We start from the raw sequence: 27,653 nt of genomic DNA on the forward strand, positions 1-27,653 counted from the left end.
ATCCCCCTGGCAGAGGGGCAGGCATACCAGCACCTGGGCACGCCAACAGGGTTCCGTGTCTGGCAGACACCCGAGGACACCATCCAGGAGATCTTGCAGGACGCCGCCAAGATTGATGCCTCCCTGCTGGCACTGTGGCAGAAGATAAACGCCCTGAACACCTTCCTGATCCCACGCATCTCGTTCACCCTAAGGGGATCCGCCGTGGCGAAGGTGCCCCTCAACAAGGCAGACAAGATCATCCGGAAGCTGGTGAAGAAGTGGCTGTTCCTTCCCCAGAGAGCCAGCAGCGAGTTGGTCTACATCGCCCACAGGCATGGCGGCGCCAACGTCCCCCGCATGGGTGACCTGTGCGACGTCACGGTGATCACCCACGCCTTCCGCCTGCTGACATGTCCCGACACCACAGTGAGGAACATTGCGGCGAACGCCCTGCGTGATGCGACAGAGAAGCGGATCGGCAGAGCCCCCTCCAACCAAGACATCGCCACCTTTCTGAGCGGCTCCCTGGATGGGGAATTCGGACGGGACGGGCGCGACATCGCTTCACTGTGGTGCCGCACTCGCAACGCCACGCGCCGCCTGGGGAAGCGCATCGGATGCCGCTGGGAGTGGTGCGAGGAGCGCCAGGAGCTGGGAGTCTGGGTGCCGCAGATCAGGTCCGACGACGACACCATCGTCACCCCGATGGCCAGGGGCTTGCTGGAGAGGATTCTGAAGGCCGCCATCCGCTCGCTGGACGTGGAAACCCTGAAGCGTAAACCGGACCAGGGTAAAGCCTTTGAGTTGACCAGCAAGTGGGACACCAGCAACCACTTCCTCGCCGGGGGAGGCTTCACCCGTTTCGCCGACTGGCGGTTCATCCACCGTGCCCGGCTCAACTGCGTCCCGCTCAACGGAGCCGTCCGCCACGGGAACCGAGACAAGCGTTGCAGGAAGTGTGGCTACTCCAACGAGACCCTGCCCCACGTCCTGTGCAGCTGCAAACCCCACTCCAGAGCCTGGCAGCTGCGCCACAACGCCATCCAGAACCGCCTGGTGAAAGCCATCGCGCCACACCTGGGGGAGATCGCTGTGAACTGCACCATCCCCGGTACCGACAGCCAGCTACGACCTGACGTGGTCGTCACCGACGAGGCCCAGAAAAAAGATCATCCTCGTCGACGTCACGGTCTCCTTTGAGAACAGGACTCCGGCATTTCGCGAAGCCCGAGCTCGTAAGCTGGAAAAGTACGCCCCCCTGGCTGACACCCTGAGAGCAAAGGGCTATGAGGTGCAGATGGATGCCCTGATTGTCGGAGCCCTGGGCGCCTGGGACCCCTGCAACGAGCCTGTGCTGCGGACCTGCGGGATCGGTCGACGCTACGCACGTCTCATGCGGCGCCTCATGGTCTCAGACGCCATCCGATGGTCCAGGGACATCTACATCGACCACATCACCGGCCACCGACAGTACCAGGAGGCGTGAGCCAGAGTGACATCGTTCTCCCACTACGAGAAAGGGACCAAGTGACCTTCTCCGTTGGATCATATGAACTGGAACCATAAACTCCCTAAACATTAAATCTCACCAAATGAGGGTCAGTCCATCCTCATCATCATATCCACTCATTATACTCCACACCGGAACACAACCACTCTATGAACTTCATACCCTCATACCTCAATGTCTGACCCATCTTTGACCCATCAACCTTTTACCCCAATCGGGGATATTGCAGATTATGTATTCCTCATGCCACCTGACCTTAAACCAGACTTTGCATCCTCGATAATCTGTATGTTATTCCCTGATAACCAGAAACTTCTATGCTCAAACTCTGTTAACTATTTTTTTTAACATGATCTTAATAAAATTTTTAAATCTGTTGTTTAACAAAGCCAGCTGCACCCTCTCTAGGGGACTGAATTGGGCTGGCCCATCCCAGCTCAGCAAGACGGTACCTTTTTGCAGTGGAGACCATTGGGACTCCATTTTAAAAAATACAAATGATGTCTCTAGCCCTTATAGGTGCAAAAGTAACCTGCAGCATGTGAATTGGGTATACGCTGATGCCAGCGTTTCTGAGTCTGCAGACGCCTTGGATCAATAGCTCTGAGGGTACGTCTACACTTACCTCCGGGTCCGACGGCAGGCAATCGATGTTCTGGGATCGATCCCGGAAGTGCTCGCCGTCGACGCCGGTACTCCAGCTCAGCGAGAGGAGTACGCGGCATCGACGGGGGAGCCTGCCTGCAGCGTCTGGACCCGCGGTAAGTTCGGACTAAGGTACTTCGAATTCAGCTACGTTATTAACGTAGCTGAATTTGCGTACCTTAGTCCGAAGTGGGGGGGTAGTGTGGACCAGGCCTGAGAGGTGTGAACAGCCCCTCTTCATCTTAATGGAGAATTACCCCAGAAGACTAATGGTGATAACTAGAATATCTATATTGTGAACTCTCGATGAAAGCATGTAAGCAACCTACTGTAAATAGCACTTTACTCTGATACCATGAGTAGGTGGAGCTTAAATTGTGAGTGAAGTTTAGGGTAGAACTGGCATATTTTTCATCCCAGTCCAATCCTTGTGACCTGCTGGGAATGAAGCCAGTCCTGAAGAAGGAAGGATTGAACTTGAAAGTGCTAGTGGGAGGGCAGCTCGGAAGAGTTCATATAATCAGAACAAAATCCTGGAATTAACAAGCTATGTGCTTAGCCGGAACTTTTTAGACGATAAGCTCTTTGTGGCAGGGACTGTGTATGCCCAGCACCTAGCCCAAGGTGGCCCTGATCCTGACTGGGGCCCTTTGGTGATCCAAAATACAAATAAATTACTCCTACACCAAAGATGAAACACAGCTTTGCATGCTTAGCATAAAATAACAACTGTTCCTCACATTTTTCAAGGACATCATTAAACTTCATTATTATCCAAATAATCAAAAAAGTATTCAATAGAACATGCAATGGCCTGCCTACTGGAAACTTACAGCCTTTATCTAACACTGGTCCTCTGTTGTCCTTCATGTAAATATTGTTGGGACGTCAGCCAAAGCCTAGGGAAGTGAGCTTCACCCTAGTGGATGGGAATCTCTAGTGTCAGATACTGTCAGCCTGACTAATGAGACCCACAGCTTGCCAAAACCTACAGCCTCGCTGTCTGTTCCAGCCACTGAATATGCTTAGAAACCCAGTGGCACCAGCCCAACAGTCTACAGATCCCAATCAGCTATCAATAGCTTAAGTGTAAGTGATTGTGTATGAAGTATGAGCCAAATGTGTTTCCTTTTTCAGTTTTAGGACCTCCAGAACTATTAGTGCACCAGTAATGCTTGCATGGAATTAATCATATACGTACCCACGAGGCAAAACATTATGAGAAGCTCTTTGTACTTGTTAGAAACACACAGCTCTGAACTCCAGAGAAAGCTGGCAGGGTTCCCAGCACAATGGGGCATTTCCCACTATTGAGTAGTACTGGGGGAATCCTCTGTTACCGAAACTGTTGGGCCCTGCTTTTCCCCGCCATTACACTAGCCCCACATTACTCCACAGAAGGTGACTGTGTTGGTTTTGTGCTATTCCTTTCCTATTCTTTTGCTTTAACCCCTTTGTTTTGTGCCTAATACAGTCTCTATTTTTCACACTAGTGGCTTCCTCGGTCTGAAGAAGGGGAATATTGAGTGTAAATACACTTTCCCTGATTCTCAACTGCATCCCGTAAGCCCAAAGGTGGCAAAAAAAATTTGCAGCTTCCTGATCCTGGGGCCAGTTTGACATAAGCTGCTCTAAACTGTGCCAGCTTCCAACAGGCCCCTGGGTCCATTCTGGCATTGGGAATCACCAGAGCACAAGGGCATTCTGGCATGCCCTCTTTCCCCAGCCTCATCTTTTACTCTGGGGGCTAAAAATAGGATATGCAAGCTCTGTGTCTCCCTAGGGATACCCCTATGCCAGTGAAAATCCTCAGCTGGCTGGTTAGGCTGGCTTTACGGCCCTCTTTGGGTATATCTACATTGCAAAAAATAAAAATAAAAAATAAAAAAAAAATCACCACCACCACCACCACACACACGGCAGCAAGTCTCAGAGCCCAGGTCTACAGACTCAGGCTCACACTACAGCACTGAAAATAGCCCTGTAGACATTCTGACTTGGACTGGCTCGGGCTCTGAAGTCTAGGGAGAGGAATCCCAGACTTGCTGCCATAGGTTTGGAGTTTTTTTCAGTGCAGACGTATTCTGTCTCCAGAGCAGTGCAAGGGAAACCGAAAGGACTGGGAAGTGGCCCATTAAATTCAGCAGACGATTAGTTCTAGCAATTGAGTTTATCCTTGTAAATTAATAGCATGCCATCGTATCATATATATATATATATATATAAAAAGCCAGTATGTCGTCATAGGTCAAACCTGAGACCTTAATACAAATCCAGGGGAAATTACCTTACCGATGAGATATGTCGCAAGCTCAGCTCCCAGTAGCCTTGGTGCAGTCCCTCTCTGACTGATCATAGATTCAGAACGGCTAAATTAACTAATCGGTTTCATGCTGAAAACCAGAGAGGTATGGCAAAACGACTGAACAAAAGAAATGAAAAACAATCACATTTTCATAATTTGTGTAAATATTCTGAGGAAAACAGTTGGCTCCATGGTGGCTTTTGTAGTTCCCCAACACACAGATGGTGAAAGTTTCTCACAAGGAACCTGTCAGTTGGAAACTATATAATATCATTCTGATGTCAGAAATGCACAGCACTACTGGACTGAGATCAGACCTAGGGTGGTGCTACTTTTTTAAATCCATGAAGAAGAAAACAATATATGTGCTGACCTTTGATTCCAACAGCGGAAAGGGGGTATTGCAGATTCAAGTCTTCCTGGTCCCACACTCTACTAGGTCTTGCTTATTTCTCTGACTAGATCCTCAGCTGGTGTCAACTGACATAGCCCTACTGAAGTCAACGGAACTACCAATTGACACCAGTTGAGAGTCTGGCCCTCAAAGTTCAATTTTTCGTTTTTCCTCCTTTCTCAGTTCTCCTTTATCAGAACAAAAACTAACCAATCCCCAATTCCATCTCTTTTCAACTACTGAGGTCCAAAAACATTTGTAATGGATGCCAACTCCTGGGTAGAGTCAGACCAGCCTAAATAAGGAGAGAAGACTGTCTGGAATCTAGATCTCTGCTGGTTCCCCCCACCTAGTTCCAATCCTCCTCTCTTAGCACACAAGCTCTTGCCTGCTCAGTCAGCACAGCACAGATCTGCCACACAAGTGCCTTCCTTCAATTTCAATAGCAATTGGGAGAATAGAGGGTAGATGCTAATGACCTCCAATATGCAGGATTAAAGTGGCTTATGGTCAGCAAGGTGATCTTCTCACTCAACATCTCATCTCTCAGTGTGACTTCAAGCTATTTCTGATAACATTAACCATGTAGCACCAATCCAGCTATGGGTAGGCAAGATGGAGTCTATTTGGCCTTGTACATCTTTCACAGAAACACTAGCTAAGTTCCAAGGACAGCATCGTTATTTCTGGTGAAGGTGTAAGAGGCAGACAGAACCCAGCTCAACTTTCAGATTCCGAGCAATATGCAACACTGACAGCTAGAAAAACATCTTTTGCACTGAGCAGATTTGATCTGGAATCATAGAGTTAATAAATATGGAACCCCACAACGTTATTCAGACTGAGTCACCTTTCTGACCAAACCTTTTAAGCACCACCGGAGTCTGAAGACCAGCCAGCCAGAGTCCTAATGTAAGTCCTAAACACTGCTAGTTACTTAGGCTGGCTTCCATCGTATCCAAATTGCAGCACTGCTGTAAGGGAATGAAACAGCACTGCAGTAAACTGGTGTAATTTGGGAGTTTCAAATACACTTGGTTAAAGGAGGAAAGTAAGCTTCATTATATTCAAGCTCACCACAGCCCCTTATCCTGCATTCCCCATGCAGGCAAGGCTCCCAGTGAATCAGCAGGCATTTTAATGCTATCTACCACACTCCAGGAGAGGCAGGAATACAACCCTCGCAGGGAAGGAGTTTACTGTTACTGCTGGCGAATATTTTAAGTTTGCATATGTTCCTCTGTACGATGCCAGCCTGATTTTCCCTTTGTGTTCAGTGATAGGGCTGCCACTTCCAAGGCAGCAAACATGGTCCTGTGGAAATTCTGCTTGACAATCTCTGCAGGGAACCTACCTCATGCCTCCTCCCTGTCTGTGGCACACAGATGTAAGGCTGTCTCTGCCACTGTGCACTCTCTTCATTTCAAAAACACTTACGCATGCAGCATACATTAGAATTAAAAAACCATTAAACCTTGGAAAGGAAAAATTTTGACAGGATGTGTAATATACTAAGTATAATTAATTAAATTGGATGAGCCACAAGGGGGGGACGAGAGAAGAGAGGATGGAGACTGTTCTTGGAATCGGGATGCTAATGCACTAATGTTTTGTGTGTCATTTAGTAAGAAATGCACTAGGAATGCAAGAGACCTGGGTGGATGAATGAGGCTTTGAGTGATTGTGGAGAATGGTAGCAGCCAGTTGGGCACCTAAAATGAAAAGGAAGAGGGTGATAAAAAGAAATACAGGCAATTAAATTAATAAAAAATGATAATGAAGGCTGGAGGGGCAAATAAAATGAAAGAACAAAGGACTGGAAGCAGTAAGTTCTTTAAATACAGATACATAAAGGCACAAAGGCAACAAGGACCTGCAGACGGGAGCTGAAAAGTTACAACAAATGAGGTTAATAATATTGCAGAAGGACTAAAAGCATACAGCACCTTCTCATTCTTATCCTCAGTAGTCACAAAAGTAGCAACATTAGAGACAGAGATACATTTCCCATGTTTGGAGGGGCAAAGTTATAACAGGCTTAACAACTGCATCAGCACAGATAATTAAGCAATTAGAACTGTTGAAAGTTGACAAAGCACCAGGCCCAGACGAATTACACCCCAGAATTCTGAAGGCTGGAGCATAGCAAATAGGAAAGCCTTTGGCAACAATGTCTGGTAGCTCCCTGAGCGCAGGGGTAGGAACAACAGACTAGAGGGTTGCTCATTTACTTGCCATTTTGAATAAAGATAAAAAAGGGAAGCTCCAGGAAATTAGAGGCCTTTAAAAATGCCCTCCTCGGTTGTGGGTGAGGGGGACTAGAAACTAATTATGGAGAAGACTGCTAAACATTCAGGCATGCACAATTCAGTGAGAGACAGCCTTTGTGAGTTCAGAAAGGAAGAGCAGATTTTAATGGGGGAGTGCATTCCTAGGTGGTCTTGGACAGAGTTACTGGAAAAATTGCTCATCCTGTATGAGTCCCACCATGGCGATTAACACTGCCTGAGCTACATTCTTCCTTTACAAGCTACTCTACCTTACACAATATCCTGAACAATCAACCATTTTATAGACTGATGGTATGTAAGCCCAGAAGGGATCAATATGATCACCTAGCCTGACCCGCAGCATAACACAGGCCATTGAACCACACTCAGGCCTGGTCTACACTAACCCCCCAATTCGAACTAAGGTACGCAACTTCAGCTACGTGAATAAAGTCGACATACCTTAGTTCGAACTTACCGCGGTCCAGACGCGGCAGGCAGGCTCCCCCGTCGACTCCGCGTACTCCTTGCGCCGAGCAGGATTACTGGAGCCGACGGCGAGCATTTCTGGGTTCGATTTATCACATCCAGACAAGACGCGATAAATCGAACCCAGAAGTTCGATTGCCTGCCGCCGAACCAGCGCGTAAGTATAGACAAGCCCTCAGAGAGCCCAATAATTTATGGTGAAACTAGGCATATTTTTTAGAAATACATCCAAACTTGATTTAAAGTCTCTAAGTGATGGAGAATTTATCACACCCCTCAGGAATCTGCTTCAGTAGCTAATTATCCTCACTGTTAAAAACGTGGGTCTTATTTACATTTGGAATTTTTCCCGAGTTAAACTTGCAGCCACTATAACGCGTTATTGTCTTTGTCTGCTAGATTAAAGAGCTGTCTAATATCTTCTCCCTGTACAAGCACTGGGAGACTTGGTCTGTGTTGCACTAATGGGGCAAATGAACTCCAGAATCAAAGTATCTCCACTGAGAATGTCCTGCTTCCAAGCCTCCTAATTCAAATCGAAGACTGTCAGCTGGGGTCCTCCAACTGATAGCAATGTTGAGATGGTACATAGAGAGAAATGTACTAGTGGCTTCTAAGGGCCCGATACAAACCCAATTATGTCAATGGAAACACTGCCTTTGATTTCAGTGGGCTTTCAATCAGGTCCTAAGTAAAGCAGCTACAAGACAAACCATATAGTGTTTTATAGAGCAAAGCCACCAACTGTAATCATACCCAGAAGCTTCTGCTACTGTCAGTTCCTGGGGTAGAATGGTCTAGGAATGGTTGCAGGGTGTTTTCAGTAGGGGACCGTCACTTATGAAACTTTCATTTTCTGATTGTTTGCCTGAGTTAGAGTATTGCAGCCTTCAGGGACCAGTGCAAGGCACATCTATTCAGCAAGGCTTCTGAACAAGTTTTCGAATCATAATGTAGAGAGATCTACAAAGCAGTGAGCAGAGAGTTTGGACTGAAGTAGCAGAGGTCATTTGACTACCCTGTACGGGTAGAATTTTTCATTTTAATTGCATATTTTTAATTAATGTGAAGTTCCCAGATGCTACAGTGATGACTGTTGTTTATAAATACCTGCATAAATAAATATATTCCCAATTAAAAAGACAGAGAGGGAGGGTGAAATAAGGCAGGACTTCCACTAGATTTCAAGAGAGCATTTGATACCGCTTTCCACCACTAGACAGAATGGCTTACCAAAGCACAGTAGTGTGCTGAAGGGAGAGAGTTGATGACATGAGTTAAACATTTCTTATGAGACAAGAAACAGTGTCCATGAAATGAAATAGCTCAAGGCGGAATGATGTCACAAATGAGCTACAACAAAAGGCTGGTACCAGGGCCATTTGTGTTTCCCTTGCACATAAATGAGTTTGATATGGGCATGGTTACATGTGTTAACAGCAACACTGGAGGGCAACAAAACTTTGAAACAAGACAGACAAATTCAATTTGTGTTGAATAGTTCAGACTGCTGGGTTAACATGTGGCTCATAGAATTCCACAGAGACAAGCTCTATTGCAAAGTAAATAAGGTCTATAAATCAATAAGTCTGCAGGACCAAAATTAAACAGAGAATCATTTCAGAAGAAGCACACGTCAGAACAAATGCAGAACATGAAAACCAAACTTGAGGGAGTTGCAAGGTAGAGTCTGTACAGCCTTAAGTCCCCTTAAGATGGTTTCTGAGGAGCTTAGTTTAAGGAAACCAAAAAAGCTAAGCAGAATGAAGCATCAAGACCCACGCTGTGATTCAAGTGAAGTGTTCTGGTGAGCAGAACTGTCAGTGACACAAATAACTCAACAGGCAAACTCAAATAGTGAAAAATAGCAAATAACTGAAAGTCCAATACATATATCGTGTCCAATACTATAGCTATTTATACAAAGCTATTTATACACTTCAGTAATTTACCTAGCACTCGCAGTAGTGCTTGTGGCTCCCTGGCCTTTTCTGATTTACTGTTGTATTAGGTTTCAGCTTCAGTCTTCTAGCCAAATTCTCCTCTTCCAAACATGAGATGCCTCTTTTATAGCTTCTCACAGAGCTGTATCCTCTGACCCAGAAGCAGCTGATTTGAATTGAGAAAGATATTTCTTTTCTATAACAAATCACAGGGCTCCTCCCCTGGATCAGAATTGGTTTATGTATTTAAGCAGCTAATTGGAGGGAATAGAGAGGTGTGCGAGCAGTGAGGGCAGTACCTTCCACTCCACTCGCACAGGGTGTGTTCACTCCCTTGTATCCATACACGTCAAAAGAGTGAAATCCAAGCAGATCATTAAAACAGGAAAAAAGGATAGAGCGGAATTTTAAGGCAAGAGTTGCTACCCATCATATAATGTATGCAATACAGTAACATTATGTGCTTCAATCAACACGGGAAGCACGCAGCATGGTGCACTTTGACAGACATCTATAGGCTCTTCAATGAGACTGGAATATTCAAAGGAACCAGAGTAAGTACCTACCTCTCATATTTCAATGGGATTAGGGCATCTAATTCCCTTAAACTCCTCAAAAAACCCACAGCCTAGATCTTTTATTGCTCTGTGATAGGTCACTTAATTGCAAGTGAAACAATGTTTCCTTTTAATTTACAACTAAAAACATCTAAGCCACACTTAGGCACTCATCTTGCAAGGTGCTGAGCACCCTCAACTCCCATTAACTGGGAGCTGAGGATGCTCAGCACCTGGCAGAATCAGACCATGGATCTCATTCTCTATACCTTCCACCTTAACACTCAAGACTGTCGCCCCATAACACTCATCCCCAGCACACGTTGGGAACTGCACCCCCAACCGCATTACAGGGAAATCTGTAGCCTCTTTCCTTAGTCAGATCTGAACTTTGAAACCTCACAAGACAAATTATCACAAGATGATTTGAGACCAAGGTTTTAGAATAGGAAACAGCAGAGTGCCAGATAGATTGTGCACTTGATGGCCTAGCAAAATGATCCACAGCCAAGCATGAGTTATGCTCATATAAGGCAAAGAGCTCCAAACAAGGCAGGTAGAACAATTTTTTTCTATGTTACAGCGTATCCAAGCAATTTTCGTCTCCTACTGTTTAAATTGAAGAGATTATTTTTGTCATTTTTTTCATTCACTTCTCCCCTTTTCCAATGGGAATTCACACATGCAGGGAGAGATTTTTCATAATATTGCTCCACTTGCACAAAATGCAAAACCACACACTTCACAATTTCCATATTTTGTTAGTTATTCGGCATAGATCTAGAGCTTGATACATCACTATGTCATTTCAGTTTTATGCATTCAGTGTATTTACACCAGACTAAAGGTGAAGTAGCAGAGTGGTAAATTCAAGTCACCTGGTGTTATTGTCTGTAACTTGCAGCCTTCTATAGCTGAGGCTGAGACACCAAAACATGGCATTATCTTAAGAAGCTAGTTAAGCAATTCAGTCATTCTGCAAGCCACAACTGCTACTGTATAAAGGCAGAAGGTAAAAAACAGGTAAGGAAAAATGCACAGAGGCTATTCCCCCTAAAAATAACAACAGGGAGATGCTTGGGCTTAGAAGGAGGAAAAGGTACAGAAATTACCACGTCCTATTGCACTTATTCGTAATATGGCCTTCCAAGCCCTAACCCAAAATCAGGGGCCCCTTATGCTACCCACTGTACCAATATCTAATGAGAGAGAGTCCCTATTCATAATCTAAACAGACAAATGGTGGGAACGGAAACAGAGGCACTGAGCAGTGAAATGATTTGCCCAGTGTGACACAGCAAATCAGTGACAATCACAAATAGAATCCAGATCTTCTGATTCCCAGACAGTGTCTCATCCACTGACTTAAGAACTCCAGATCCTGGAGCCCTTACTCAAGTAAACTTCTCCCACTGAATTCAATGAGAGATTTGCCTGAATACCCAGTGACTAAGGGCTTCACAAGTTTTTCATAATTCTGTGGCCTGTTTAAAATCATCTGTCTTATATTCATATATGCTGTATAAGAAATAAATCTAAGACTCCCACTTGAGTGGCAGCATATCCTTTAAGATGGATAAAAGCTGGACGCTCTCTTTACTGTGTAGTGTCAATTACAGCAGTTCTGATGTTTATATTGTTACATAGATCATTTAGTAAAACAGCTTAAGTAGAGCCCTGCAAATCCACAGATACCCACTTTATATCCGCGGATCATTTTTGCACAGCGGATGTTGATACAAATTTTGTATCCATGCAGGGCTCTAAGTTTAAGAACAAGCTCAGGGGTACAGTTCACTTCAGCAGTAACCCCATTGTAATTGCAACATTTTTGACATATATTATTTCAGAATATTGCAGATTCTTGTTGGTTTATCCAATGAAGGTGCATTTGTTCTTCTCTACAACTTTGTTTATATTGGAAATATTTTACTTTAAAGAACCCTGAACAAGGCCGAGTCCATGACTTTTCTCTGCTACACTTGCTTACTGTACCAATTTTGCCATGGGGAATAAAACCAAACATCTGATTTACACCCAAGTGACCATGACAAAAATAAAGCCTTGTTTAATGGAATGAAAGGCTGTTACTGGCCATGGCGTCACTTCAACTGCTGATGGCTGTTGTGATCAGACAGCATTTAGCTATTGGGCATCCAACTTTCTATTGTCAGTGTGGACAGTATGTTAGCTCTTGTGATTACGGGACTATGGTGGCTGACAGCTGAAAGTGTTTTTGGTCAAAGCCATAAGTCTTTGGAGACCTGATCCAGGGTAAGGGTGATGTGGGGCATTCTCCCACAACTGAGCACATAAAGATACTTATTTGTATTAAATATCTATGGCCTGATCTCTACACAGACCCATAGCGAAGGTGACAAAGTTTTCTATATATATGACCAAGAGAACATTCGGTGCTCCTCAGTGGAGTGTGATGTAACTCACAGATGGAACACTGCAGAAAGTGATGTTATTCTCATATCGAGATGTCTGTACAGAGTTGTATCAACATTATCAGCAGACTTTGTGGGTACATGTTATGGGGCACACTCACCATCATGCTTCAAGACGTGATGCTGCAAGAATCTGCATCCATAGCACCACCTGCAGGTCATCTACCTCTGCACATAATTCAGTACTCCTGCGGAGAGGCATCTAATAGCTCAAACTAGTAATGAGAGTCTCTCAACAAATCTACCCTTCTCTGAGCTCCTCCTTCAGCTACTCCAGAATCTTCTCCCCCAGCTCCGGCCTTGAGCACTGGCCCCTCAGAATGAGCCTCTCTGAGGTCTCTGCTCTCTTGCAGCTGCTGGCTCAGGCCACTTCACAGTGTCTTGCTGCTCCCTGTGGTTCCTCCCTTCAAAATGAACTCTCTCTCCTTTTATAGGGCCCAAGTGTCCATTAAGTTATCACCTGATCCCTCCCACTCCAACCCCTCTGCCTGAGTAGCAATTAATTAGGTACATCTATTGCACCTATGCCATAATTAATAGACTCTTAACCCTTTTCCAGCCCATGATGGAGTTTCACCCCACCACAGTGCAATATTATATAAGCCAGAAAGTGGTTTAACTTGATAGTGACTGGTTTGTGAACAGAACTCTGGTCTTTAACTACCAGCACTGTGATATCATGTACTGAAAATCAGGAGAGGCTGCAGCTCAGTTCCACCATCTATAGTGACTATTCCTTTAATAAAGGGCCCTGTATTTTACTGCAGCAGCAAAATTGATGCAGGTTGCCATGGTAAGTACACATTTTCTTATTTAGTAGCATAACAAACAGCTTTGTAAAGTTCACTGATTTCAGAGTGATTTCTCACCCAAAGAGCATGCCACCCGGGTTCCGTAAGTCACCTGTTGTTTAGTCAATCTGGCAATTTTAATTAGAATAAATTTTACAATCCCTCAAATGCAACACTTTGTGCTGCCGCACCACTGGAATGTAGAGACATCTGTAAATTATACAGGTTCCAATGACATTTTTTCTCTCCCATTTTAATTACAGTAACATTACAGCATTAATCATATGAGCCTCCGTTAAACAGCAGCACAGCCATCCTCAATCATAATTAAAGGGAAAGGCCTGGCAATTGGGAGCTCTGGAGTTGATCATATTTCCTTTGAAAATTGTATTTTAACATAGCGATCCACACGTGGTAGTTTTTATTTGGTTCTAATTAGTGTCATGAAGGAAACACAAAAGGTTAATAAGAGATGGTTGGTTTGTAATGCAAGTTTCCTGGTGCCAGCCCCAGCAGTTCAGTCTGTTTTCAAACTCATTAGTTATGTAGATTGATTACAGTCTAAGATCAGGAAGTGCTCACTTGCTGTGTTAGCAGAAGGTTAGTTTTTATTCATACACCTACCCTACTGCTAAATATGAAACAGATTGCTTTAACCATTATCACACTTCATTGTTGTGATAGATTGAATGAGTTAATATTTTCTTTAGAGGTTAAAGGGGAAAAAAATGGGTATGTGCACTATTTGGCTTGTTTATGATGGAGAACGAAGCCACGAGTTGTTTGTTTATCTTAGAAATATCAGAAATACCAAGTCTTATCTTCATGATTTTTGCAAAAGGATGACTTGGAGGACCCAGAGAAAAGGTTAACTGGACTGTAACAAAGAGATCTTTTCTTCAAACTGTGTACTAGGAACTTGAGTTAAATAGATATTAACAAAAACAAACATAAAACTAATGGGTTTAAACCATTTGAATAAAAATCACTACCCCTCTCATTTAAATTTTGCTCCCTTTCTCTCTCCAATTCAGAGCTCTCCAGAGAATCATTCTAAAAAATAAGTTGGACAAGACCTACACTTTTATTTAAAAAAACAACAGGGGGGAAAAAGTTAACTAAGAAACCACACAAACTTTCACATACATCACTAAGGAATTTTCCTTTGCAGGTGACCTTTAACAGATGGAAAAATCACCAGTATGTTCCAATCTGGAGGACTATTTCCTGCACATACAGGAAAATGGGCTCAATTATCTACAAGATCTAACTTCTATGACCTTGGATTGATTAATTTTAGTGAAAGAGATATTCCAAGAGTGATCTTTAATACGATAAGGTTGAAAACTGAGGAAAGCCTTCCAGAAAGCCCAGGATATAAGATATGACTTGTTATGCAAAGAAAGGGGGATACAAACCTGTTTATTGTTTACTCTGTTGCTTTAAAATCTGATTTGTTTTTCTATAGATATTTCAGTATCTCCTTTTCTTCACCTCACACCATGTTCCAGTGCAGGTTTAATCGAACTGTACATGTGGAAATTTAAAAGCTACTGAATCTACAAAGCTAAGAAAGAAGTAACACAGAGGATCCATTAATGCCTGCAAACAACTCTACTGCCCTCAGGATTCTCTAGTGTCTACTAATTCCTCCACTACCTTTGAGATCAACTGCTGGTAAACCTCAGATACTGCCCCATGCATCTCATGCACAGATCACTGGCACATTAAATGAATGCCACCCCAAATGACTGCCACCCTGGCCTGTTGCAGCAGAAGTTAAATACTTTACAGTCCAACAACTGGGTGTGACCTGACCCTGCTGCCCAGCTCTAGCTTTTCAGATTATCAAGCGAGTTGCAGTCCTTTAACAATCTGAGTTTCCAGTTTGACTCCCTGTATCTGAAGCCTGCAGGATGTGGAAGCAACATTAGTCTTTTTCACAAAAGGAGAGTAGGCAGTTGGGAGAAACGTACACACAATTTTCCACTAAGTACAAAAATAGCCTCGTCACATCAGCCATTCACAACACACGCTAGCCCCTTTCAGCATTACTCCAGTGAGGCATGCTGAAGGCTTTCACTAACATTGTACTTTTGGATACTCAATAGGCTATCATTTAAAAGGTGCAAAACCAACAACCAACTCCCCTTCTTATTCTAAAACTCAGTGTGACCACGTTCCACAATCCCTTCTTCCTGGGTTTCATAATTCATTCACAAGCTGGACTGCCCCCTTCCAAGCTAGCCAGAATGCACTATAGCTATACCCAAAAATAACAGGAGTACTTGTGGCACCTTAGAGACTAACAAATTTCCACTCCATACGGCTAAATGCAGTGCCTTGCATAATGACAGATTTGTTAGTCTCTAAGGTGCCACAAGTACTCCTGTTATTTTTGAGGGTACAGACTAACACGGCTGCTACTCTGAAACCTATAGCTATACCATTGAACTTGTATTTAATCTCTTTTACTAAATGATCAAGGTAATAATACATAAATCAGAACCACTATAATAATTGATACTGCATGGTAAAGAGATCTTCCAGCTGTTATCCATCTTAAGGAATATACTGTCACTGAACCAGGAGTCTTAGATTTCATTTCTTACAGAGCATATATGAATATAGATAGTAGTTTTTTTTAAACAGTTTTGGGGTTTTTTTTGGTTTTTAAATGCAGCAGTGCCTCTACATCCAAAGTCCTAGACCAGGGGTCAGCAACCTTTGGCATGCGGTGGGAAGCGGTGACCAGCACATCCCTCGGCCCGCGCCGCTTCCTGCTGCCCCCATTGGCCTGGAGCGGCGAACCGCGGACAGTGGGAGCCGCGATCGGCCGAACCAGTGGATATGGCAGGTAAACAAACCGACCCTGCCCGCCAGGGTGCTTACCCTGGCGAGCCGTGTGCCAAACGTTGCCGACCCCTGTCCTAGACTATATCACTCAAATCTTCATACGGGTACAAAAACAGACTACATTAACTGGCGTGTTGCAGTACAAAAAGGACTCCCTGGTATAAAATGTCTGTTTGAAACATGGACCAAAATCAACAAGTTATGTCAGCTATATATATATATTTCCAATTATAAATGTTAATCAAATTGCTTAATGCACTACTGGAAGGTGCTCTGAGATATCTATGGAAATGAGCACAGTGTAAGACCCTGTATAGAACAGAATAGGATCTAATCCTGCAAACACTTATGCATGTGAGTTATCTACACTAAGGCCCCTTTTCCACTGCCAGAGCATTGTAAGGGGGCCTTAAATTGGGAATAAAAATGTAATTCATTTCCACTCAAAGATCCCTTGACGCTCCCAGCGTAAATGAAAATCAGACCCAATTAACTACCCACGCACGCATGTCTGCAGGATCAGGCCCTTAAAGAGGATATTTTCTGCCAATCTTTGCTGCTGATTTGTTACTAGTAAAATAAAAAGTGGTGCTTTTAGAATCAATTCTCTGAAGATACACAAGTGACACAAAGCAGTTTATCAAAACCCCTTCACCTTGATTTTTAAAGCTTTTCTATTATTGCTATAGTTATTTCTACCACAAACTTTTTATGATTTGTGTGTGATTATTCTAATATTTTTCCCCTCAGATTCTATTTTTATTATAAACAATGAATCATTGCTTCTTTGCGCAAGACACTGTTTCTTACAACAGATGTTAAAAATATTGATCACAAATGGGAATTCAGATAAGTTTAAAGTCTCTGTTGCAGCTAATAAATAAATATTTGAAGTAGTCAGTTACACTTTTGTTTCTAGATAAGCAAGTGTTTCTATGGCTTACGTTTTTAAAATACATGTATGCTTCTGGCTCAAAACAAGGTGAGAAAAAGTAACTGAAAAGATCTAAATATTTCTCTATATATCTATACACACACACACACACCGAGAGAGAGAGAAAAAAAGAGAGAGAGAGTGCACTAAACTTTTGCAACTAATATGTTTGCAAGAGGACGAAGGCATTAAAAAAAAAAAAAGACTCTGAATGAGCAAAACCAAGGGAGAAATAACTACATGAATTGCAAAACAGTATATCTAGCCTCAAAGATGCTAATTCAGGTCCTTAGGGATCTAATCAACCTCTTTGTTGAAGTAATGATAAAACTTTTTGACAGCAAATGCTATTCTGATAAAATGGAATTTTCAATTACTCTATGAACATCTGGTCCATGCTACCATTTATGGAACAGAGCACCACACTGCCTTGCAATGTCAGAAAATATTCCACACCAAGAATTTCCCGCTTTGCTGAGAGGCTGGGAGGAATGCACGTTAAGAAGTTTCAAAATAAAAATAAAATAAAATAAAAAAGAACATTCTGCCACTAGCGTTGTAACCTGCCATTGTTTGACTGAGGCCTTTCTCTGCTGGGCTTTTTGCACCAGTAGCTACTGGTATTTCAAACTCAGTATATGATTCACAATTTCCACACAAAGTAAACCTCTATTAGAAGTTTACACCACCAGTGGAAATTGTGATTTCCAGCAATGATTCATATACTGAGTTGAAACATCAATGTAGCTGATATGCATCTTCATTAGAGGTTTGCGCCAATACCCTGGAATAAAACTGGAGTGATGCAATGGTGAATTAGGCATTCTACACCACATTGTTATACCAAAGCTGCAACAGCAGTTAGGTGTAAAAAGAATCAGTTTCTTCAAAACCTTGTTTTCCCAAACAAACCTATGTAAAAGTTCAATTGATTAAAGAATTGATAAATAAATATGTTGAGTAAACTCATTGCAAAGCCCTGCATCTCCAGAAATAAACAAATGATTAAATTGCAGTAGGTAAATTCAGTCGAGAAAGGAAAAGAAATGTTAGTGTGTGTGTTCCTGTATGTTCCATTTGGTATCAATTAGGAGGAAAAGGAAAACAATTCAGTGTGGTAATGAACTCCAAATTGGGTGCAGATTACAGCAATTAAAGCAATCTTTTCAAAGGATGAATTTATAATCAATAATTAAGATCATGAGGTAAAGAGGGACCGGGCATGCTTCCGACTTCTAAAATACGCTAAGCAACAGAGCTCAGGATATTATTTCTGACCACATGCTGCTACCCTTGACCTTAGGATCTGCCATTTGAGAGGTGATACTTCACTATGGGGCACCTACATGATTTAGTGTGGATCCTGTGTCCTTACCCAATACACCCAATCATGCTAACATATTCACAACCAGCATGGAGGTCAGCTCCCTACCAGCACAGGGATGCAAAGCCCTTCCCCACCCAGAATGGCCAATCAGCCCATGCCTTCTGACTGCTAAGAGTGCCAACAGGTGTTCCGCAAAAAGAACAGGAGTACTTGTGGCACCTTAGAGACTAACAAATTTATTTGAGCATAAGCTTTCGTGGGCTACAGGCCACTTCATCGGATGCATGTAGTGGAAAATACAGTAGATAGATAGATAGATAGATAGATAGATAGATAGATAGATAGATAGATAGATAGATAGATAGATAGATAGATAGATAGATAGATAGATAGAGAACATGAAACAATGGGTGTTACTATACACACTATAAGGAGTGCTCCAATCCCTCAGATAGAGACAAGCACCTACAAGATCTCTATCAAGCATTCTTAAAACTACAATACCCACCTGCTGAAGTGAAAAAACAGATTGACAGAGCCAGACGAGTACCCAGAAGTAACCTCCTACAAGACAGGGCCAACAAAGAAAATAACAGAACACCACTAGCTGTCACCTTCAGCCCCCAACTAAAACCTCTCCAGCGCATCATCAGAGATCTACAACCTATCCTGAAAGATGATCCTTTACTCTCACAGATCTTGGGAGACAGACCTGTCCTCGCTTACAGACAACCCCCCAACCTAAAGCAAATACTCACCAGCAACCACACATCACTGAACAAAAACACTGACCCAGGAACCTATCCTTGTAACAAAGCCCGATGCCAACTCTGTCCACATATCTATTCAAGTGACATCATCATAGGGCCTAATCACATCAGCCATACCATCAGGGGCTCGTTCACCTGCACATCTACCAATGTGATATATGCCATCATGTGCCAGCAATGCCCCTCTGCCATGTACATTGGCCAAACCGGACAGTCTCTACGCAAAAGAATTAATGGACACAAATCTGACATCAGGAATCATAATACTCAAAAACCAGTGGGAGAACACTTTAACCTGTCTGGCCATTCTTTGACAGACCTGCGGGTGGCTATCTTAAAACAGAAAAACTTCAAAAACAGACTCCAACGAGAGACTGCTGAGCTGGAATTGATATGCAAACTAGACACAATCAACACAGGATTAAATAAAGACTGGGAATGGCTGAGCCATTACAAACATTGAATCTATCTCCCCTTGTAAGTATTTTCACACTTGCTTCTTATCAAACTGTCTGTACTGAGCCATCTTGATTATCACTTCAAAAGTTTTTTTTCCTCTTACTTAATTGGCCTCTCAGAGTTGGTAAGACAACTCCCACCTGTTCATGCTCTCTGTATGGGTGTGTATATATATCTCCTCAATATATGTTTCACTCTATATGCATCCGAAGAAGTGGGTTGTAGCCCACGAAAGCTTATGCTCTAATAAATTTGTTAGTCTCTAAGGTGCCACAAGTACTCCTGTTCTTTTTGCGGATACAGACTAACACGGCTGCTACTCTGAAACTATGAGGAGAGTGATCAGTTAAGGTGAGCTTCTATCAGCAGGAGAGAAAAAGAACTGTTTGTAGTGGTAATGAAAATGGCCCATTTCCAGCAATTGACAAGGAGATATGAGGAACTGGGGGGGGGGGAGAATAAGCCTGGGGAAATAGTTTTACTTTGTGTAATGGCCCATCCACTCCCAGTCTTTATTCAAGCCTAATTTAATGGTGTCCAATTTGCAAATTAATTCCAATTCAGCAGTCTCTCATTGGAGTCTGTTTTTGAAGGTTTTTTTGTTGTAATATTGCGACTTTTAGGTCTGTAATTGAATGGCCAGGGAGATTGAAGTGTTCTCCAACTAGTTTTTGAACGTTATAATTCTTGATGTCTGATTTGTGTCCATTTGTTCTTTTACGTAGAGACTGTCCGGTTTGGCCAATGTACATGGCAGAGCAGCATTGCTGGCACATGATGGCATACATCACATTGGTAGATGTGCAGGTGGCTGATGTGATTAGGTCCTATGATGGTATCCCCTGAATAGATATGTGGGCAGAGTTGGCAACAGGCTTTGTTGCAATAGCCAAACCATCAATCCAAGGTCATAGAAGTTAGAGCTTGTAGATAATTGAGCCCATTTTCCTGTATGTGCAGGAAATAGACCTCCAGATTGGAACATACTGGTGATTTTTCCATCTGTTAAAGGTCACCTGCAAAGGAAAATTCCTTAGTGATGTATGTGAAAGTTTGTGTGGTTTCTTAGTTAACTTTTTCCCCCCTGTTGTTTTTTTAAATAAAAAACCGTAGAGACTGTCCGGTTTGGCCACCCCAGCCTGCCCTAGGCCAGGACATGTTCCAAAGCCCTTTTGACCAAGAGAACGGACTCCTTGATCACCTAGTATTTGGTTTCTCCATCCATGTTTAGCTAGGCCACTAGAGTCATATTCCCTGCCTGATGAAGAGGAATTGTTTGCGCAGCTGCCAGAAATGGAAATAGTAAGGCAGACTGCTTATAGCTCTAGAACACTTATGTAAAACTTAGCTTCTTGTCTAGATCACCAATCCTGAATTGTTTACTGGTTCAGGAGAGTTCCCACTAAACTGATGACTGGGTTTATATTCCAGATACTTGGGGCCTGATTCTGATTTAATTTAACCACATGCAAATCACAAGTTATTCCATTGTAGTGAAGGGAGTCACAGTACTCTAAAACCAGTGTATCCGATTCAGATTTTTGATCTTTCAGTGTTATTACTGGAAACGTAGAGAACTCTCAAAACTGCGCCAAAATTGTGTCTGTAGGCATGTAACAGTGAGCCAGATTCTGCCACCCACACTCATGTTGAGTGGTACCTTCCCAGATGGACCATGTGTCTCATCAGCAGCCAAAAGCCCAATTATTCCCCACCCAGCTGCCAAAGCCTCCAACTTTCCCCTTATGATCTCCTCTGAAGCAGTCGTGTTGTCAATACAAAACTCTGTGGCACACTGAAAACTGATACCAAGGAGAGAACATAGAATAAATGGAAGAGAATATCAAAATCAGTAACACAAGGAACACTGACTGGTTCTGTTATTCATTTTCATAGTTGATTCAGATCCCCAAACAAAGCCACCGCAAAATTTCCAGCATGCTGCACCAGCAAGTCACAGAATCCAGGGGCCTTGCAACAGAACTTAGGTCCATTTAGCTGCAAAGTAGATGGGGCCTCAGGTATGTGTTACTATACAGTGTGTACCCACCTTTTTATAATTGGAAGCAGCAACACACGCACACAGGTGCCTAGTTTTTGGAAGCTGTGAATGCCAGAGGAGACAGGCGTCAGGAGAAAGTTAGAGTAGCCACAATACTTGCCCAACCATGTTCTGAGACACGCAGATGACGGTGGAAGCAGCCTGCAGCTCCACAAGCCCAGGAATGCTAGCATAATATCAACATAAATACTACTAATGATGTCCTATGCTTGGTCTAGAGTACTCCCACTTCTAAAAATAGCCACTACAACAATGTTAGTAGGGATTCAGGACCAAAGTCAGACCTGAGGTAAGTAGTGACTCCAATGGAGCTGTACCGCTCTTACACCAGATCCAAATACAGCCCTCCCTCAGCATGTTAGTTCTCTAAGTATATGTGAAATGCCATCAGCAGAAAAGGATGTAGAGAAGCAGCATCCCAGACACCAGAATGAGCAGGATGTGTAGGGATACTTCAGTCATGTAGTATCCAGATCAAAATTTTGATGCAGGCTGTAACCACGTAAATGCATATGGCTTAGAGCAGTGCTTCTCAAAGTGGTGGTCCGCGGACCGGTGCCAGTCCGCTAGCCATCGGCTGCCGGTCCGCGGCGAGTTTCCTCATAAGAGCGTCAAATAGGATATGGCACCGGTCCCTGGCACATTGGGGAAAAAAATTGCCGGTCCCCCACATCAGATAGCTTGAGAAGCACTGGCTTAGAGCGCATAGCTAGGTCTTCCGCTGCTCTATCACAGGGTTCAGAGAAGAGGGCTTCCTCCCTCCCATTTAAAAACCCCTGCTCACATGAGAGTGTTCAGTCAAACCCAGCTAGATGGCAATATCGAGCCACAGGTTTTGGGAGGGCAGGACAGACCTCAACCCAGTAAAGCACTTAGGCCTGGTCTACACTAGAAAATTAGGTTGGAATAACTATATCTCTCAGGGATGTGAAAAATCCACACCCCTGAACAGCATAGTTAAACTGGCCTAGGTCCCTGTGTAAACAGCACAAGGTCAATGGAAGAATTCTACTGCCTTTTGGGGAGGTGGATTATCTACACCAAAGGGAGAATCCCACCCATTAGCGTAAGTAGTGTCTAGACCAAGGGTCGGCAACCTTTCAGAAGTGGTGTGCCGAATCTTCATTTATTCACTCTAACTTAAGGTTTCGCGTGCCAGTAATATATTTTAACCTTTTAGAAGGTCTCTTTCTATAAGTCTATAATATATAACTAAACTATTGTTGTATGTAAAGTAAATACGGTTTTTAAAATGTTTAAGAAGCTTCATTTAAAATTAAATTAAAATGCAGAGCCCCCCGGACCGGTGGCCAGGACCCATGCAGTGTGAGTGCCCCTAAATCAGCTCGCGTGCCGCCTTTGGCACGCGTGCCATAAGTTGCCTACCCCTGGTCTAGACCAGGGGTCTCAAACATGCGGCCCGCAGGGCTATTTCCTGCGGCCCGCCGAGCGACCCACCCGCGCTCCCCCCGGCCTACCTCCAGGCCAGAGGTTGGCAAACTACACCCGCAGGATTGCCCACCCTCGAGCCCCATGCCGGCTGGCATCACGTCCCTGCGGCCGGGGGGGGGGGAGGAGGGAGAAGCAGAGGGCTCCGTCTGTGTGTTGCCCTGGCTTCCAGGCACGCCCCCCCCCCCCCCCGCAGTTCCCATTGGCTGGGCGCGGCCAATGGGAGTTTCGGGGGAGGTACCCGGAGGAGCGGCAAGAAGCGTGCGTAGCCCTGCATCCCCCTCCCCCAGGGGCCGCAGGGACATGGTTCCAGCTACTTCCCGGGCCGGGGCCGGCAGCCTGCCCTGGCCCTGGACCCGGTGTGCACCGCTGCCACTCCGGAGCCCAAATCCTTCCTGCACCCCACACCCCAACCCCCTGCCCTGAGCCCCCTGCTGCACCCCACACTCCTTCTGCACCCCAATCCCCTGCCCTGAGCCCCTGCCTGAACCCCAACCCCCTGCTGCACCCCAACTCCCTGCCCTTAGCCCCCTGCCACATCCCACACCCCTCCTGCATCCCAACTCCCTGCCCTGAGCCCCTTGCTGTACCCCATACCCCAACCCCCTGCCCTGAGCCACCTGCTGCATTCCACACCCCTTCGGCACCCTGAGCCCCCTGCCTGCACCCCAATCCCCTGCTGCACCTCAACTCCCTGCCCTGAGCCCCCGCCACACCCCTCATGCACCCTCTGGGGGCAGGGAAGGGGTGGAGTGGGGGAGGGCCGGGGGCAGCGAGGGGTGTGTGTGTCAGTGATAAAAAGGAGTCTGGTGGCACCTTAACTCCTTGTTGTTTTTGTAGATACAGACTAACACGGCTACCCCCTGATACTTGTGTCAGTGATGCGGCCCTCGGGCCAATGAACTAACCCTCATGTGGCCCTTGTGGTCATTTGAGTTTGAGACCCCTGGTCTAGACTGAAGCACTACAGCAGTGCAGCTGTGCATTTTAAGTGTAGACAAGCCCTTAGGCCCTGCTTAGCTCCAACTATGTGAGTAGCCCCACTGAAGTCAATGGGACTATTAACGTGCTTAAAGTTAAGATGTGTTTAAGTGATTTACAGAATCAGGGCACAGTGAATAATCCTGGCATGGCATAAATATGAGGATACTCCCATATGTGACAAATATTAATGAACAAGAGTCGGAAGTTGCAACTAACTGAGTTTCCCTCAAAGAAATAACCACAAGGGAGCTCTGCAAATGCACAGTGTGTGATAAGCACCCAATTCCCATTAAAGGTCAATGGGAGTCAGGCACCTGACTCCAATATGTGCTTTTGGATCTCTCCCACCTAATTGTCTTCACCAGCAGTTCATACTGGAAGATTTGGTTCCAATATATTGAACCAAATTTATTACTAGTGTCTCTTTACTGACCAGGTCTGACTCCAGCCCATTCCTCTCAATTCATTCTCATTGTTATCTCATGCACACTGCAGGCAGTGCACAACCTTGTCAGAAATGTAATCTCTGTCAAATCCTATCCGGCACTCCACCAAGATTGTTTTTTGCTAAAAAAAAGTGACAAAAAAAATTAACAGATGTTGTTCAGACCATTCCAACAGGACAGGAATCAATTATGAGCATTTTCACTCCCAGAGCCGTCTCTTACTGCAAGGAGCATCTTAGGAAACCTTTTCCTGATCGAAATGAAAAAGCATTTCTTTGTAATAGAAGAATAATAAATGATACCTATCAGCCTGCATTCTCTGACACAGTGCTAGTCCTTGGAGAATTAAATTGCCACTGTATAGTTATATAAATGTTTAATTTTTTCATCTTTAGCCACAGTATGGTTGTCTGGAAAATACATTATCATTGTAGATGTCACTGCTCTCCAGTTAATGTGGCTGACAGTATAGAATTGGTAGGTGACCTCTATGTACTCCAACTTGCACAGTTTTCCAGGGTTAACTATGGCCATTTAACAGCATCCCTCAGGAATTACCGTAGTGATCATTGTTTCTTTTAGTGGAAATGTTTTACGACACGGATGGTGAGAACTCTCCCCGTTTGACTCTTTTACTACATCAAAACAAAGGCTTTTAATGATGTTTACCATGAATCGAATTCAACAGCTGAAGCCCAGTTCATAATCACAACACTTTGTTTTCACATCCTTAAGTCTTTTAGCAGTGGGGCTTCCAGTTGAGCCTCAGCTACAGCCTCTCTCAAGAGATATCCAAGCATCCCTAAGGCTTCCCTGAGCTTGAGCACCAAACTGCATTCATACATCTTAATTGAAAATGACAGGATGTTTGCAGAGGATGTTTGCATCAGTAAGACATTAAAAGCGACATTCATGCCCAAGTACATATGAAGGAATGGGCTCAGCTGAACTCTTCTATTTTCCTCCAGCTAACACTCATTTGGGTTTAGATCATAGCTTGATTTTCCAACTCTGCATATGGGTATGTGTAATAGGTGAAACTGCAGTTTAATGGGGTGGAGGGGAAGACACAAATACCTCGCCCACTTGACTGAGCTAATCTCCTGTGGAATGTGTGAATAATGTGTATATATGCTCAGCCGACCTTTTCGAAATGTTGTGTGAATAATGTCTGCTCATGATCTCCTGAAATCCTGCTACAGCGTGTCAAAAATAGGGCATGTGATCTTTGATTAAGAAAGTGAGGTCTAGTGCAGCAAGCACCTGACCAGAAACAAGTAACTCCTGCTCTAATTCTAACTCTGCCACTTGAATAGCTTTCACATAAAAACTCAGGGGGGTCTCAGTTTCCCCATCTGTGAAATGGAGGATAATCCTCATTGTTTACTTACTTGACAGGGGTAGTGAAGATTAATTTATATCTATACAGCACTCGGAAGATGAAAAGCAGTATATGCAGTAAGTGCTAAGCATCCTTATTGCACACCCATGCAAGAATATATTCTAGCCATCAGCGTCCAGCTATCTAATGTTACTACAATCAGAAAGCTCCATAGATCTCCCTCTTAACATACATTATTTTGAACTGACACAACCTACCTTGTTCAGGCATCTGAGACCCCATGGAAGTAACACTGGTGTTCAGCACATCGTTGACGGCAGTATCACAGTACAGGCCCCGTTGGACATCATGTTCACTGTCAGTCTGGTCACTCTCCTCATGCCCACTATCCTTGAGACTATTCCCCTCTAAGTCCTTGAAAGTTGAACTGCTGGGTTAAAGAAAGAACAATGATTTACTGTCATGTCAAGTCTGATCAGATAAAGTCTCTCTTAGCCAGGATGATGTCATAACCCTGAAGCAAGACTTATACTGGCTGTATTATCGGGGGGGGGGGGGGGGGGAGGAAATCTCTTTCATAGGTAGTCACAATTCAGAACCACAAAAGAGTGTTCCCAGTATGACACACTAACAATTCTATTCATTGATCTTTATGCACGTTCCAGTAGGCAACTAGAACTAGCTTGCAAGTCTGAAACAGGAACTGCCTACAGGTTTGTGAGAATTACAGAAAGATCTTGCTCATTTATCACACAAGCAAAGTGCTGCTGCTCATTGTGGAATAAGCCAAAGAGACGAAAAGTTGAAGCGGCGCACAGCTGAAGCAGACTGGAGGCAAGATCAGGAACAGAGGATCACCTTATACCTGAGAAGAATAGGAAGAGACAAAGTATAACAGCAGTTCAACCTATTCAACTTGGCATGTCACATACAGCTCTGAACCATTCTAACAGAAAAGAAATGAAGGTCTCCTGTGAATACAGACAAACTATTGCTGAATGTGCCAGGTACAGGCTGGAAGAACTTCCTGGCTGTGCTGCTGAGTACATAAGGTACAAAGAAAATGGCAGTCAGGACAACGACTAATGTATTGCTGAAAAAGGAGCCCTACAGAGGTAGCACTGTCTCGCCATATCCATTCATCCTGCAAAACAGAAAATCCAGCTTACATTGGTTTTCAGAGTTATTCTTTTTATACTCTGCAAAACTATCCTGTGGAACTCAATGCAACAATATATTACTGAGGTCAAAAGCTTAGCAGGATTCTAAAAAGGATTAGACATTTATATAAAAAAGAACATTCAAAATTACATTAGCTAGGATAACCGCTTATAAGGTTAACCCCTTCAGGGCATAAACCAACTTCTGTTGCAGCCTGGTATTTGGGGGGGAAAAAAATCCCTGTGAAGAAGGCTATTCCATATATTGTCCATTATGAGGTTTCTTGCACCTTCTGAAGCAGCTGGCTCAGGCCACTATTAGAGACAAGGTACTGGAACAGGATGGACCCTTGGTTTGATCTGATATGTCAGTTCTTACGGTGGTAACAAGCCCAGTAGCAAAAGAAAAAGCAATGCACAGTACACACTTCTGAGATTACCTTTAACAGGTCATGGCAAGAACTGCATGAGGTGTTGGGTAAGGTGCATTGACCTGAATGTAGAGAATGTACCAGCAGAGCAGCA

At 43.9% G+C, this 27,653-nt stretch overlaps 1 protein-coding gene across 2 annotated transcripts in view; it reads right to left on the minus strand.

The window, feature by feature from the left end:
* The window catches only part of PCDH19 (protocadherin 19), a 117,561-nt gene that overhangs the window by 19,137 nt on the left and 70,771 nt on the right, over positions 1–27,653 (minus strand). Inside the window, exon 4 of one of the 2 annotated variants that reach the window (XM_065410928.1) lies at positions 26,226–26,395. In XM_065410928.1, the coding sequence (XP_065267000.1) occupies positions 26,226–26,395 (170 nt within the window). Of the gene's footprint in view, positions 1–26,225; positions 26,399–27,653 lie in introns of both variants that reach the window. The other variant, XM_065410927.1, reaches the window with a different exon arrangement.

The sequence above is a fragment of the Emys orbicularis genome, chromosome 9 (assembly GCF_028017835.1).
Source record: "Emys orbicularis isolate rEmyOrb1 chromosome 9, rEmyOrb1.hap1, whole genome shotgun sequence".
In the NCBI taxonomy this organism is placed as follows: domain Eukaryota; kingdom Metazoa; phylum Chordata; order Testudines; family Emydidae; genus Emys; species Emys orbicularis.